Below are 14,390 nucleotides of genomic sequence, written 5' to 3' on the forward strand. Positions count from 1 at the left end.
GTTGACATGTTGTGGGGTTGTTAACCAATGTCATAAAAGAATATGTGTACTACTGTTTCATGAGAAACTATTTGTTCTGTAAGCCTTCACGTGAAGTACAATTAAAAAAAAAAAAAAAGATAATGGAGGCATTAACTTAAGAATATCTTAACACACATATGGACCAATTTATTGAAAGCTACAAACTACCAAAACTCAACCAAGAAGAAATAGATAGACAACTCCACAGTTACAGTTGGAGTCTATTGATTTTATTTTATTTTTCTGCTTCTTTGTATAGCGAGTAATTGTGCATTTTATCTTGGACATTTTGAATGTTTATGTTATCTGACTGAGTCTTGTTGAAATGCTGTGGAGACTCTTGTGTTGTTTTTTGTTTTGTTTTTGTTTTTTTAACAGGCAACTTTCCTGGTTAGGTTCAAGCCACAAGGTCCTCCCCACCATCTGTGGGCTATGGTTTCAATGTCAGTTTAGTGTTTAAAGCATTTCCAATGCTATTTGAATCTTTCCTGTGTGTCTACCACCCAGTGGCTATTTAGGGACCTGGGCAATGGTGTACTCCATAGTTCAATTCTCCAAGCCTTTGATGTGCTTTTTAGGGTTAGAGCTTCACAGGCAGGGCTCAGGTATGAGCACTTATACAACTTTTATGGGATTGTTCCTTGAGCCTCCTTCTTTCTGCTATTTTCATGACACTCTCAGCTTCTATGGGACTCCCTTTCTGGTTGTCGGGGTAGAAAGTCAGGGCTTATTTTCCCCCACTCTGCTATACACTTCCTGCAACTGTATCTGCCTCCCTGGGCAAGTGGCAAGAGAATAGAGAAAGAGAGAAATAAAAGTGCAGCAAGGATTCTCCTCATGCTATCGGGACCACAGCCTTCCGTGTTGCCATTGCTTACACTGCGACTGTCCCCATGATTGTCTGGGGTTGGGGTGAAAGTGAACCAAAAAACAAAACAAAACAACATGAAATTTTCTGAACTTCTCTTACCCATAGGGGCCTCTTTGTTTCTCCTGGGACAAGAAATAGAGGGCTTCTCCTGGAGCTCTTTCTTTTTCACCTGTTGCTTCGCTCCAGGTTTCAGGCTGTCTTTCAGTCCAGGCCAAGAGATACCAGAGGGGGAAAAATTGGGAAACTCACCACTGATTTGGCAATTCTTTGACTTCTGGTTTCCTTCCTCAACACTCTTAGTACCATATACTTTTCAGTATCCTCAGATAGCTCAGATGCATTCTGTCCAGAGTTTTTAATTGTATTCAGTAGCAGAAACAGTGTGGAATGTAATTTCTTCATCTTGACAGGAACTGGAACCCTGTTTGTCTTTTTATTATTTTGTTTTATGTATTTTGGATACAAGTCATTTGTCAACCGTAAGTGTAAATATTTTCTTCCAGTCTATGACTTGCCTATTCAATTTCTTAATGGTGTCTTTTGCTGAGCAGAAGCATTTTATTTTGATAATGTTCATTTTATGAAGTTTTTCTTATGGTTAATGCTTTCTGGGTCATGTGTTTAAAAAAACAAAAACAAAAGTTTGTTTACCCCAAAGCCACAAAGATGTTTTCTATGTTTCATTTTATAAGCTTTGTCATTTTAGCTCTTATGTTTAGGTCTATGATCCATCTTAATTGAATTTTGTATATGGTAGGAGGTAGGAATCAAGGTTCATTTCTGCCCATATGATTATCTGGTTGTTCCAACCCTATTCACTGAATACATTCATATACATTTAAAAAATATAATTTAACTTTAACTTGTCTATATTTTAAATGCGTTATCTTATTATTTAATTCTTTATTAAAGAAGAATTTATAATGGCATATGTATAGTAAATCACTTAACTTTGCCCTTTGCCCTCAGCTCCTGGCAGGTATTCTCTAAGCATTTGGAAAGTCCCATCTGATAAGAGTGCCTTTGTTTACCTGGGGCCAGAGAGTAGAACAATGTGATTTATGGCCAGGGCTTTGGATCTCATGGTATCAGCTCAACCTCCAAAGAGGTTAGAGACTGAGTTCAGTAACAGTCATGTCTATGTGATGGAGTCCCAGTAAAAAACTCTGGACACCAAGGCTCATGTAAGCTTCCCTGGTTGGAATACTCTGTACATATTGTCATACATCATTACAAAGAGGAGTTATCACTGTCCACAACTCTACTGGGAGAGGAACAATTGAGGGCCCCTTGCCTGGAACTCTCCTGAACTCTGTCCCTTTAGTCACTTCCCTTGCTTGATTTTAATTCGTATCCTTTCACTATAATAAACCATACTCATGAGTATAACAGCTTTTAGTGGGTTCTATAATTCCTTCTAGAGAATTCTTGAACCTGAAGGTTTGAGAACTTGCAATTGGTGTCAGAATCAAGGGTGATCTTGTGGAATGCCTCCTAAATTTCCCGTATAGCACAGTGTTTGTTAAATATGTTGATAACTGCTTCTTAATAAAATTGATTTCCTTTGTAATTGTATATATTTTATTTTATGCACTTAAAATTATTATTTTGAGAATAGGTCTACAGGCTTTACAAGATTGCCAAAGATGTTAAGAACCCCTGGTGAGGTAGAAAGACAGTCAGCTTTAGAATCAAAAGAGACCTGGGTTTAAATACCAGTTTACTGCTTCCTAGTTCTGTAACTTTAGGCACATCACTTAGCCTTCATTCATCTTTCATACATTGACAGATTCAATGCTATTGAGCATCTGCTACCAGCTATTGTATTAAATCTTGTGAATAGTGAACAAGACTTCTGTATAGAGTTTACAACTGGGTAGGGGAGGCAAAGGAGTCAACAGGCTGTTACACGACATAAGTAAGTGATTTGATAGCCAAAGTACAGAGTGCTATGGGAGCAGTGGGGTGGGGCTTCCAACCCAGACTTGTGTGGTCAGAAAAGATTTTCAGAGATAAGAGCACTAAACTGAGAACTGAGGGAGAAGGACATTAGACAAACAAAGAGCAGAATAAAAGTGATCCAAGCAGGGGAATGAACATGTGCAAAGGCCTTAAGAGGCATGGCATATTTTAAAAACTGAGATCAGTCTGGGGAGAACTAAGGGACCAGTAGTACAAAGAAGGACTGCAGAAGGGGCGGGGGGGCCAGACTGAAGGGTCTTCTAAGTCATTGTAAGTGAATAGCATCACTATCCATGCTGTTGGGCAAGGCAGAAATCTGAGGACTCTCCCTGTCCCTCATTCCTCAGACCCTCCAATCTACCCTTCACGGAGTTTACCTTCTAAATGTCTCTCAAATTATCCATTCTTCTCCATCCCCATTGCCATTAGCTTCATCCTAAGAGCAGTGGGAATCCACTGACCATTTTAATCAGGGTTGTGACAGGATCAGATTTAATTTTTAAGAGGATCACTTTGGTTGTGTGAAGAACGGGTTAGAGGGATTGAGAATAGAGAGGGGTGCAATTATTTGGAAATTACTGGAGAAATTCTGGTTAGGGAGGGTTAGTGCATGGGTAGTGGCAATGGGGATGGAGAGGAATGGGTAGATTTCAGAAACATTTAGGAAGTGTCTTAGGTTGGGTTCTCTAGAGGAGCAAAACCAGCGAAGCCTATATATATATAAATATATATATATACCCATTACCGTCTATATATATACAGTTATGGAGGCTGGAAAGTCCCAAATCTGTGGGTCAGGCATCAAGATGGAGGCTTTGCCTGACTCACGTGGTTGCAGGGGCCGATGAACCCAAAATCTGCAGGTCAGACGGCAGGCTGCTGGCTCAGGTCCCAGGAACCAGAGATTAGAGGATGATGAGTCAGATGTAGGATCAAGAGAGATCAAGCTTTGCCAGAACATCCATATAGACTGGATGCAGGCCACACACCCAAGGAAACTTCCCCTTTCAACTGATGGGCTGCTGCAGTACAATGAATTACTTAATATAGCCCTTCTAGCTGTTGTCTTTGTAACTCCCACCAAATGAATGGACGGGACTATGCAAATGAGGTGCTCGTGGCCCACCAAGGGGATTGGACAGTTTGCTGATAATGTAAATATGGTGCATGGCACCTTTGCAAGGGTTATAACCCATTGCTGTTATGTTGATTCTGACTCATAGCAACCATAAAGGACAGAGTAGAACTGCCCATGGGGTTTCCAAGGAACGGCTGGTAGATTCTAACTGCCGACCTTTTCGTTAGCAGCTGAGCTCTTAACCACTGTGCCATCAGGGCTCCTTTGCAGAGGTGGGACCATGCAAACTAAGCGTATGGAACCCTAACGATGGGATTGGTCAGTTTTGCCATCCCGCTAGGCTTAAAATGAGTCATTACAAAGGCGGGAAGATCTCACCGTGACTAAGAAAGAAGAGCCAGTAGTGGAGCACATCCTTTGGACCCAGGATCCCTGCACTGAGAACCTCCTAGATCCAGGAGACAGAGAGAGCTGTAACACTGGAGATGGCGAGAGATGACGAGAAGCAGTGGCGGAGAAATGGCAGCAGAAGCAGCAGAACCAGGAGACCAGGAGGAGACGGTGCAGTGGGCTTCTTGGCCCACAGAGCTAGAAAGCTGAGCATCTTTGTGCAGGAGGCTACCTGGTGGAGTACGGTGCCTCCGAGCACTTATTGGCAGAGCTAAAAGAACTTTGTAACACTTGCCTGAGCAGGGCAGAGGCCAAGGGGCCAGAGGGAGGCATGCCTGCAGGCATGGCTGGGAAGAGGCTGTCCTGATCAAAGAATTGTATCCTGAATGTTCTTGAACCTGAATTGTAACCTGTTACTTCCCTAATAAACCCCATAATTGTGAATATTGCCTGTGAGTTTTGTGTGGCTATTGCAACAAATTATCGAACCCAGCAGAGAAGTAGAGAGTGTGGTGGGAGGGATAGCTGGTGTCAGAATTGGTAAAAAGATTGGAGAAGGGAAGTATGTCTAACTTCTGCCTTATAGGAATCAGCCTTGGGCTGTTGATCTTGATTTTCTTTCCCGTTTGTGAAGTTAGAGGAGGTCAGACGTCCCTGCCATGCCATTTTTACAGTTACTCAAATCAGATCACAAAATGGAGGATGATTACATAATATCTGCCAAACCACTGAGAATCATGGCCTAGCCAAGTTGATACATAACCTTAACCACCACAGGAAGTAAACTCAGTGAAGGGTAGATTGGAAGGTTTGGGGAATGAGGGAGAGGGAGATTCCTCAGATTTCTGGCTTGCCCAACAGCATGGATAGCCATGCTATTCACTGGAAAAAGAGCAGAATAGGAGAAGATAAAGTCGAACTTGAACATGCGGGATTTGAGGTGACTGAGTGAGGATGTTTAGTTGACTTTTGACATAAACCCATTGCCAGAGTTGATTCCGACTCAGCCACCCCATAAGACAGAGTGGAACTGCCTCATAGTTTCCAACGCTGTAAATCTTTATGAAAGCAGACTGCCACATCTTTCTCCTGCTGAGTGGCTGGTGGGTTCGAATTACCAGCCTTGGGTTAGCAGCCAAGCGCTTAACCACTGTGCCACCAGGGCTCCCTAGACTTTGGACATACTGGTCTGAAAACTGGAAGAGGGGCTTGAAATAGGCCGCCATCTGTGTCCATGTTTTAACAGATGCCATAGGCGGCATTCCTCCCTTCCTTGCTTCAACATTTGTTGAAGATCTACTATATGCTGGATGTTGGGGATACAACAGTGAACAAGACAGCTGGATATCGGCCCTCAACCAGTTTACAGTGTACCCCTCAGACCTTGTTCTTACTCTGTAAATGAATATCAAAATGAGATTAAGATTGGGGAACGTGAAGGCATCTGGCCCTTTTACTTTTTATATCTGTTTCTCATCTTCGGGAGCAGGAAGAGGAACTGGTCAACTGCTTTAGTTTTTATAGCCTTAAGCCATCGGCTCTTCCGCGCAGGCGCCGTGGATATCCCTGGAGGACTTCACGGGCCCTCGTTTCCCGGGGCCAAGACCCGGCGGAGTAGAGGGAGCGGCTGCCTGGTGACGTCATCGAGCTGCGCCGCCTGCGGGGCAGAACCGGAGCGCGACGGCGGGGCTGACGCGCCCGGGAAGGCTTGTGGGGAAACGAAACAGAGGGAGGAGGCCGCGGCTCTGGCAGCTGCAGGGCCTGGCCCAGCGGCAGTGGCGGCGGCCTGATCCCCGTCTCCGCTCCCTGGCAGCTCGCTCTGTTCCCTCAGCGTGAGTGCCGACGCGCGGCCCGGGGGGAGCGAGCGGGCGGGAGCGCGGGCTCGGCATCCCTCTTCTTTCCCCCACCGCCGCCTCGGCCCCCAACCCGCGGTGGTTACCTTCGCCGCCTTCTTGCCTCTTCTCGCTCACCATCTCCCTTGGTCCCTACTCCTCCAGCTCTCAGGAGCCTGAGCTGCTGCTGGCATATGTCTCCGCGCACACATTCATACACACGTTATTCTTCAAATGAAAAGGCCTGGGGAGAAGGGAGCCCGTCTCATCTCTTCCTTCTGTGAATGGGGGTTGCGGTGTGAAACTGAGGCCTAGGGAGAGGCTACTGGAAAGGGTTTGCACCCCGTCTTTGGGGAAGCAGCAGGTAGAACCAAGCTTCCTGCCTTCTGCTTAGAGGTTCCCCTGCCACCGCACATTCTTTTAGCATGTGTAGGTTACTTGAGCTTGGGCACTGGCTAGCTATGTGACCTTACCTTCTCGGGCCTCAGTCTTTACCAGTAGAAAATGAGTGGGTTGAACTAGATGGTTTGGAAGGTAATGAGGTTTGGAGAGAAGCATCAGCATCTGCTGCCTTCAACACGAATACCTCCTCTCGTTTTCTTGGGCCCACCATTGCACAGTCTACATTGAGTTTCCTGTGCTTTCAATCTCCCCCAGAGTCGGTTAAGACTCAGAAGGGGCTTTTTGCTTTTTGTTGGCTCTGTGATGGACTTTCCTACAGCTCACCTTGTGGGCCTTATTTGGGAGATTTAAGACTGTGGTTTAAAGTGAAATGTGGTGCAGCTTGGTCTTGCTTTTCGTTTACTCCAGTTCTTCCTACTTCTCCAGGACAGTCCCTGTCAGTGCTTAGTAAGAGGATACCTCCTTAGGAGGGATGAGATTGTGTGTTAGATCGACTGCTTCATCCTTGAGCTAGAGAGAAGTAAAACATGTGACTTAGGGTTTTGCGAGGTTGAGGGATTGGTGGCACCTTTGGACTTTATTGCTTTCTTGTTGGTAGCTGCTGTGGCTTATGCTGTAAGCCTGCCCTTGTGCCCCTGTATTTCTCCTTCCCCGTGGAGTGTATTCCAGCTGGTTACCCACCCTGTATGCCCTTATGGTTTGAGTCCTTTCTCTTTTTTGGGCCTTCTTACAACCAATCAGAGCCCTGGTGGTATCGTGGTTAAGAGCTCGGCTGCTGTCCAAAAGGTTGGCAGTTTGAATCCACCAGCCGCTGCTTGGAAACCCAGTGGGGCAGTTCTGCTCTGTCCTATAGGGTCACTATGAGTCAGAATCGACTTGACGGCATTGGGTTTGGGTTTTTTTTTTGCAAGCAATCAGTTGTCTAGAAACCACACGGTATTCGCTACTTCACTTGCATGCTCTTTTAAGTTGATCATTCCTTAAGATTTCAGGATCTTGTAATCATGTCATTTGATCCTATTTCTTCTCATGCTTGCCTCTTATATCAACCCATGGGCATGGATGATGATGACATGGTGCCTACCTGCCCCCATTGTTTTTTGTGGAGGTGGTTTTCTGTTCTTAAAATTATTGTTTTGTACTTCTTTCCTATGATATGGCTACCGAATAACTTTCCCACTTTTCCCTCAGTCCTAAGTCAACCACTCCTTGTGCTCCTTACTCTGGTTAAAAACTTTCCCAATTCTTTAATATTTTCAAACATATATCTCTTAATTTTCTTGGTAAAATAATAATGGTGATGAAGCAGTCATTTGGATTAGTGTTTTTACCTTGGAAGTATTGGTTGGTTTTGTTGATTAGGTTTCATAATTCATTTCCAGTGTACGTTGTTATGACCAGTTTTGCATCAAAAGCATAGAATAACAAGTACCCAAGGGTTTTTTTTCTTTTATGGAAATTGATCCATGACTTTTTGGTACCTGATACCAGCAACAACCCAGGGGCCTCTGGGTCTGTGAGCAGCACATTTTCCAGTAAAACTAACATCTTTGAAAACCAGAGCTTGGCTAGCATGCTTCCCTGAACCTCTTTCTGAGGAAGAGGTTATTCAAGTGCTGGCACTGGAAGATGTTTGGAGTTGCCAGATTCCATCCCATTGATGATTTATACTTGGAATCCCTGCTCTGATCCCAGTGACTGTGACTGAAGGGTAGCTAAATGTCTGGATTTGTGATTGCAGTAACAATGAAGAGGAGAATTGACCCAGAATGCACCGCCCCCATCAAGAAGCAGAAGAAAAGGGTTGCAGAGCTTGCCTTGAACCTCAGCTCCACATCTGACCCTCCACATGAACCTCCCTCCTCCATCAATCATTCAGCAAAAGGTATGCTTGCCCATGTGGTGTGAGGCCATTGGTCAGTTGATTATTTGAAGCCCTGATGCCTGAATTGGGCAGTATACAGCCCACTGCCCCTTGAGGAGAAGTAGGCAAATTCTACAGAGAGATGTTGACTGTAGACTTTCTTCCCTTCTGCTGTTCTCTAAGAGTGGGGAACTTGTTTTAAATACAAAATTGGAATTTTTCCGCAAGTGTCTTACTTCTGTAATTGACCCGTCAGTAGATGTCACTCTTGTTGTCTTAAACAAATTGGTAGTAGTGGTGAACATTGAGTGTTCTGTGCTCTTAATAGCTATTAATGATCCTGAGGCTCTTTCACAGGGGAGGGACTCTTTGCTAATGCAATCTGGCCTAATTCCTCTCAGGTTTTTGCATTCTATTTTCTCAATTCCGGCTGCAGTTGTGGTCAGAAACAACCAACTGTATAGGAGAATCCCTTTGTTCACTGTTTGCATTAAGCACCAAAGATTTTACTCATCTGATTGAAACCAGCATTTTGCTTAGCATACTTTTTAGGGTTATGGCCATCCACAGTTTCCTTGGATGCTTCCTGTGAGAAATTGTGAAGTATCTAGGAGCCTGCCTTAAATTCTAGGCAATTAGAAGTAGTTCCATTTGCATTTACCTTGACTTGCCAACAGCCTTGCATTTTGGATCCTCTGCTGGATCACTGGTAAACTAGAATGATGACTGAGCAGGTGTGAAGTGTCCTTTGAAGGTGGTAAAAAGTACAGTTTATTCACAAGTGTAGGCTACTTGAAGGGCAGTTACTCATCAGCTGTTACTGAGAAGCTGATCCAGAGAGGAGAAGCTTAACAGTCAGTACAGCTAATGAAGCATTTTGTGTGGCTGTGGTCCAGGCTGGGTAAGACACTCTCTTATAACTCTGTATGTGCAGATATGTGTGCCTTTAAAGTTGTCAAGGTGGGTTCCAGGATGGGAGAGAAGGTATATATGTAATTGGGGTTCTTAAGTGGAAAAGCAAAAACACATTGGGCCCGTTGGTATTAGGGACTGTTGAGGAAAGGGAATATTGCTTCTCCCCTGGGATTTGAGCAGCTTGGTGAAGGTAGAGAGTCTCCTTGGATAGGGCTCTGGGGTATTGGAGAGACAGCCTACAAGGGAGAAAAAGGGAGGGCGTGTCAGGGGAATAAGTAATATTCAGGTAGTGGAGGCATCTGGTTCTAAGTGGATCTTGGGGGACATTTGGTCTCAAGTAACATCTCTTTGAAGTAAAGAGACGACAACTCTTGGGTGAAGGAAAGTAAGTGTATGTAAGGCTCCTTCAGGGGGACCAGTCTGATTTAAATTTCAGGCTTTTAAAAGTGTGACTGAATTGAGATTGTTTCCTTCCCTCCACACTCCCATTAATTTTATCAAATAGCTTTAACCTTTCGGAAAGTAGTGCCATGTGACTCATCCAGGACTGACTATTGCTGTTGTGTGCATAGAATGGAAATCCAGAGGTGGCCACTCCCTTGTGTGTGTACAGCGGAAGGCCAGTTGGTCCCTTTCATTTGCAGAAAATGAGGTAGGAGGCAAAGGGAAAGCAACATTGCTAGACTCTGGCATCTTTTATCAACAAGACTGCTCTCTATGCCCCCTTCATCCCTCCTCCAAAAAAGGCCTGACTTGGAGTAAAGTGCTGAGTAAATATTTGCTGAATGGAATTGATAGAAGGCAACAGTAGTATCTTTCCCAAGAAGCTTAAAATGTTTCACATCTTTTATTTTGCCTATCCCTCCTCCAGTCTACAGAAGATCATTTCATTAAGCACTTAATATTTATATCATCTGTGTTCTGTTTTTGCTCCTCTTACACATTCCCTGGACAGTGTGCCCTGGTAGTTTGCTGTTTGCCCAGAAACTACACATTCCCTGAGGTATATACAACGCTTTCTTATTCAGGTCATTGCTAGAGCAGGTTTGTTTCCTTTTGCTCCAACCACTTCTGCCTGGGCATACTGTACAAATAGATGACTGAACAATGCTCTTTAGGGAGGACAATTAGAAAAAACAAAACAAAAAACCAGTAGTTACTGTTTCTGTCTATCTGGGCCTTGTTTTTGCTTCCTCTGCTAGATCAGTGTAATGACTCATTAATAGATGTTTCATTCAACCGGTTTGTTTATTTTACATTATTCACAAGGTAGCTGCAGTACTGACACCTGGCCAGAGTGGTGGGAAAAGGGATGTGGTTGTCATGTCCAGTGCTGATGATGTGTTCTTTTGAGTATTTTAAGAGGAGCTTGAAGGCATTTTCAAGCATAAACTCTTGGAAATTTGCTGTCAAATAGCAACCTTTTGAAGTAAGGAGAGGTAGATGAGGTCATTTTGTTCTTTTTGGTTGTTTCTCACAGAAACTGGTCTAGACCCCGGAATCTTTCCTTCTCTCCTCAGAATGGAGCCAGTGTGGGTTTCTGGCCCTTCTGCAGTGAGTTGCTTTGAAAGTTGCCAGCCTCCTTCACCAATACCACCCTAACTATGCCTTTCCTTCCACCAGGTTTTATTCTTGCCTGAATAGGCTATTTGCCCTGAAACACCATTGCTTTCCTGTCAGCCCAGATTCATGACCTTAATCAAAAACTTCCTTTATTGGTATCTGTTTAAATTGCTCTAACGAGTTGCCATTTGTCTGGCATGAAGGAGAAATTAAGTCTTTGAACAGAAATGAGTGTGTTCTACAGTGATAGTTAGGCAGGATGTGTTTATTAAAATCCATAATTTATTCTTCTCTATCTGTGTGCTGCTCACCTTGGCCATTAGTGGTTGGAGCTGCCCTGCTTGTGTGTTGTGACTGTCATTTTTAATCTTGACACATTTGCCCTACCGCTCTCTTGCTGTGTGAAAAATTTTGCCAGCAGCTGGAAAACCTTTGGTTCCTCTATAAAGTCAACCTTTCTTCTTTAAAATGGCTGAAGAGTTATGATTTCTATCAGGTAGAGAAGAAACTAAATGAAGACACTAAATAATGTTTTGGGCTCACTGGTAGGTTTAGAAAGGGAGCTCCTGGGGAAGTAAATGGGAATGCCTCCCAGGCTTGGCAAGTTCTTAATGAAACTAATGATTTTAATAGACTGACCTTATTACTCCCGTTAATTTATATTCTCATTATAAAATTGTCTGCTCAATATTTGCTAAATTCTTATCAGTCTTGGGGGGCTAAATCTTCTCTTTAGCTTCTGCTGCAGCCATGACAGTTGTCTCCTATTCATTTGAAAAGAGTAGCCCCAAGGGCTCATGGCTAAGAATGAGTTGTGTCTGTGGCAGTCTGTGGACACTGGGACTAATCCAGGGACCGTTGTCTTAAATCATGTCAGTCTAAGAATTGGTTTTGAATACCACGTGAAATGAAATGGTGAGAGAAGGCTTATCTGCTTATCCAGCACACTTCTTGACCTGACAGAGAAATGGCTAGGAGGGTCATATTTTAGCTCCCATCAACCTCACTCTCTGAACTTGGAAAAGGGAGCTGTTTAGTAGGTGACACCTTGGGAAGAGGAATGGAGTGGAAAGATCTTTGTGCTAGGTATCGAGAACCCTAGGATTTTGCACCAGAGTCACCACTGATTTGCCTAGTGAGCCTTCAACCCAAATTTGATTGTCTCTGTCATTTTTGCCTGAAAATGTGATGAAGACAAAAGATCTCTGAAATCCGTGTGTGGCAGGAACCCTACCCAGGAATAATAATCACACCGTTCCAATGCCTGTTGATGAGTCTTCAAGCAAGTCTAACCGCCTAGCAACGCCTTAGAGTTGAGGCATAGGTAGACTCCATGAGTCCCCAGATAGCTAGTTGAAAGGAGTAAGAACTGATTAAATTTAACATTGTAGGGACCCTGGCTCCCTGGGCTGCACAGAAAGAAACTTTAGAGCTGTGTTCAGGGAGCTGCCCATGTTCCTGGTACCACTTCTTTCCATCCCAAGCAGTACAGCTTGAAGGCTCAGGAGTAGAGTGAAGAGAATCAATACTTTCAGAAGTGCTATTCTTTAGCATGTGGGCACTCCGCATGGGAGATGAGAGGCCCAGGGACATTCTTCAGCCACTCAGGGGGCCTTTCTCCTCAGCCCTGCTGCCCTCTGAAGATTTCCCTAGAAAAGGACCAAACTCTTCCCAAGGCTTAGCATGGTACTTTATTTATTTTCCCCTAATTTTCAAACCTATATATTCTCATTCTCCACAAATTGAGAAAATGCAGAAAAATGAAAGAGAAAAAAATAAACCACGTCACCTCACGTCTCAGTTTCCATGGTTACTCATTGTTAATGTTCTGATGTCTTCTGTGTGGCACTCTGTGACTGTTGTGCTGCACTGGTCCATATAAGCGAGTCAGCTTCTTATTAAAATGGCATTGGACAGCCACCTTAAGGGGAAGGGGCAGATTTGGTGCCTCTCATACAGTAATGGTCTCAACCAAAATTCCTCTTTGCTAACTGCTTAGGAGCCAGACTTTTTGTATTAAGTTTATTCAAATGTTTTTACACATGTTTACCTGCTTTTTCTTCCTTTTATAAAATGTTATATCCTTTTAAAAAATGTATATTTGTCTATTAGAATTTTAGGCTCCCTGAGGCTAGGATTGTTACTTTTGGTTAGCACCCCATTGTACATAGCATTGACCTTTTATAGAACAGGTCCTGAGCAAAGGTTGTCTGATCTATTAAACAATATCAGTGCTCTGGATCCTGACAGATGTCCTATTTCAGCTTACTTGAGGGGTAAATCATAGCCTGAGGAGGTCCCAGTTAGGTTGTAAATATTCCATCCTCGTCCTTAAACTTTTGAGTTCTGAACATTTTGTAATACTTGTATGAGGCATTAATTGCATGCACACTATAGTGAATTTAAAGACCTGAGAGCCAGGTACTGAGTGTAGGGCTCTGTCTTAGTCATTTGGTGCTGCTATAACAGAAATACCACAAGTGGTTGGCTTTAACAAAGAGAAATTTATTCTCTCACGGTCTGGTAAGCTACAAGTCCAAATTCAGGGCACCAGCTCCAGGGAATGCTTTCTCTCCCTTTTGGCTCTGGAGGAATGTTCTTGTGATGCATCAGTCTTCCCTTGGTCTGGGAGCATCTCAGTGCAGGAACCTCAGGTCCAAAGGACGTGCTCTGCTCCCGGCACTGCTTTCGTGGTGATATGAGTTTTCCATGTGTCTCTGCTTATTTCTCTGTTTTATATCTCAAAAGAGATTGGCTTAAGACACTACCTAATCTTGTAAATCTCATCAGGCCATCTTATTACATCATAGTGATAGGATTTACAACCCATAGGGAAATCACATCAGATGACAAAATGGTAGACAGTCATACAATACTGGGAATCATGACCTAGCCAAATTGACAGATAATTTTAGGGGGACACAATTCAGTCCTTGACAGGCTCCTTAAGATATGGATTAATCAGTTAGGCCTGGGAGTGTTAGGAAAGCCTCTTCCTTCTTTAGGAATGTCAGCCCTAGGTAAGTTTGTGTTCTAGTGGGGAAATGGATGGTTAAGTGCAGACAGATGAATTACGATGTAATTCTCACGTTGTGAATGCCTGAATAGTGACTGTCTTGGGTATATAGAGACTTGTTTTACACTGCTGCCCTCTGTGCCTTTCATCAGTACCCCACAAGCAGCCATGCTTTAACTCAGCATCTCTTTTAAAGAAATTGTGCCATGTTGCTAAGTCAGTTTTCAAAAAATTATTTATTTAAAATTCTAATGGCTAATATATTCACTTAGTTCATGCACCAAAAAATTAAAAAAAGGTATCCAGTGTAAACTGTAGCGATATAAAAATGTAAATCAGGTGTCACTTATTTCACTTTCATTTGTTCCATGCCCCAGCCCCTGCATATATGGATAATCACTTTTATTGGCCATGTATATCTTCCTTTCCAAAAGTTCTCTGTGCAGTTAAAAGAAATAAAAATGACACAGTGGTTC

At 43.4% G+C, this 14,390-nt stretch overlaps 1 protein-coding gene across 2 annotated transcripts in view; it reads left to right on the top strand.

Moving 5' to 3' along the window:
• The first annotated feature begins 5,956 nt into the window (after positions 1 to 5,956).
• The window catches only part of CMTR1 (cap methyltransferase 1), a 48,430-nt gene continuing 39,996 nt past the window's right edge, over positions 5,957 to 14,390 (top strand). Inside the window, exons 1-2 of one of the 2 annotated variants that reach the window (XM_004379419.2) lie at positions 5,957 to 6,154; positions 8,298 to 8,441. In XM_004379419.2, coding sequence (XP_004379476.1) covers positions 8,303 to 8,441 — 139 coding nt within the window. In that variant the 5' untranslated portion in view covers positions 5,957 to 6,154; positions 8,298 to 8,302. The remainder of the gene's footprint in view (positions 6,155 to 8,297; positions 8,442 to 14,390) is intronic. The other variant, XM_023734149.1, reaches the window with a different exon arrangement.

The sequence above is a fragment of the Trichechus manatus genome, unplaced genomic scaffold (assembly GCF_000243295.1).
Source record: "Trichechus manatus latirostris isolate Lorelei unplaced genomic scaffold, TriManLat1.0 scaffold00065, whole genome shotgun sequence".
Taxonomy (NCBI): domain Eukaryota; kingdom Metazoa; phylum Chordata; class Mammalia; order Sirenia; family Trichechidae; genus Trichechus; species Trichechus manatus.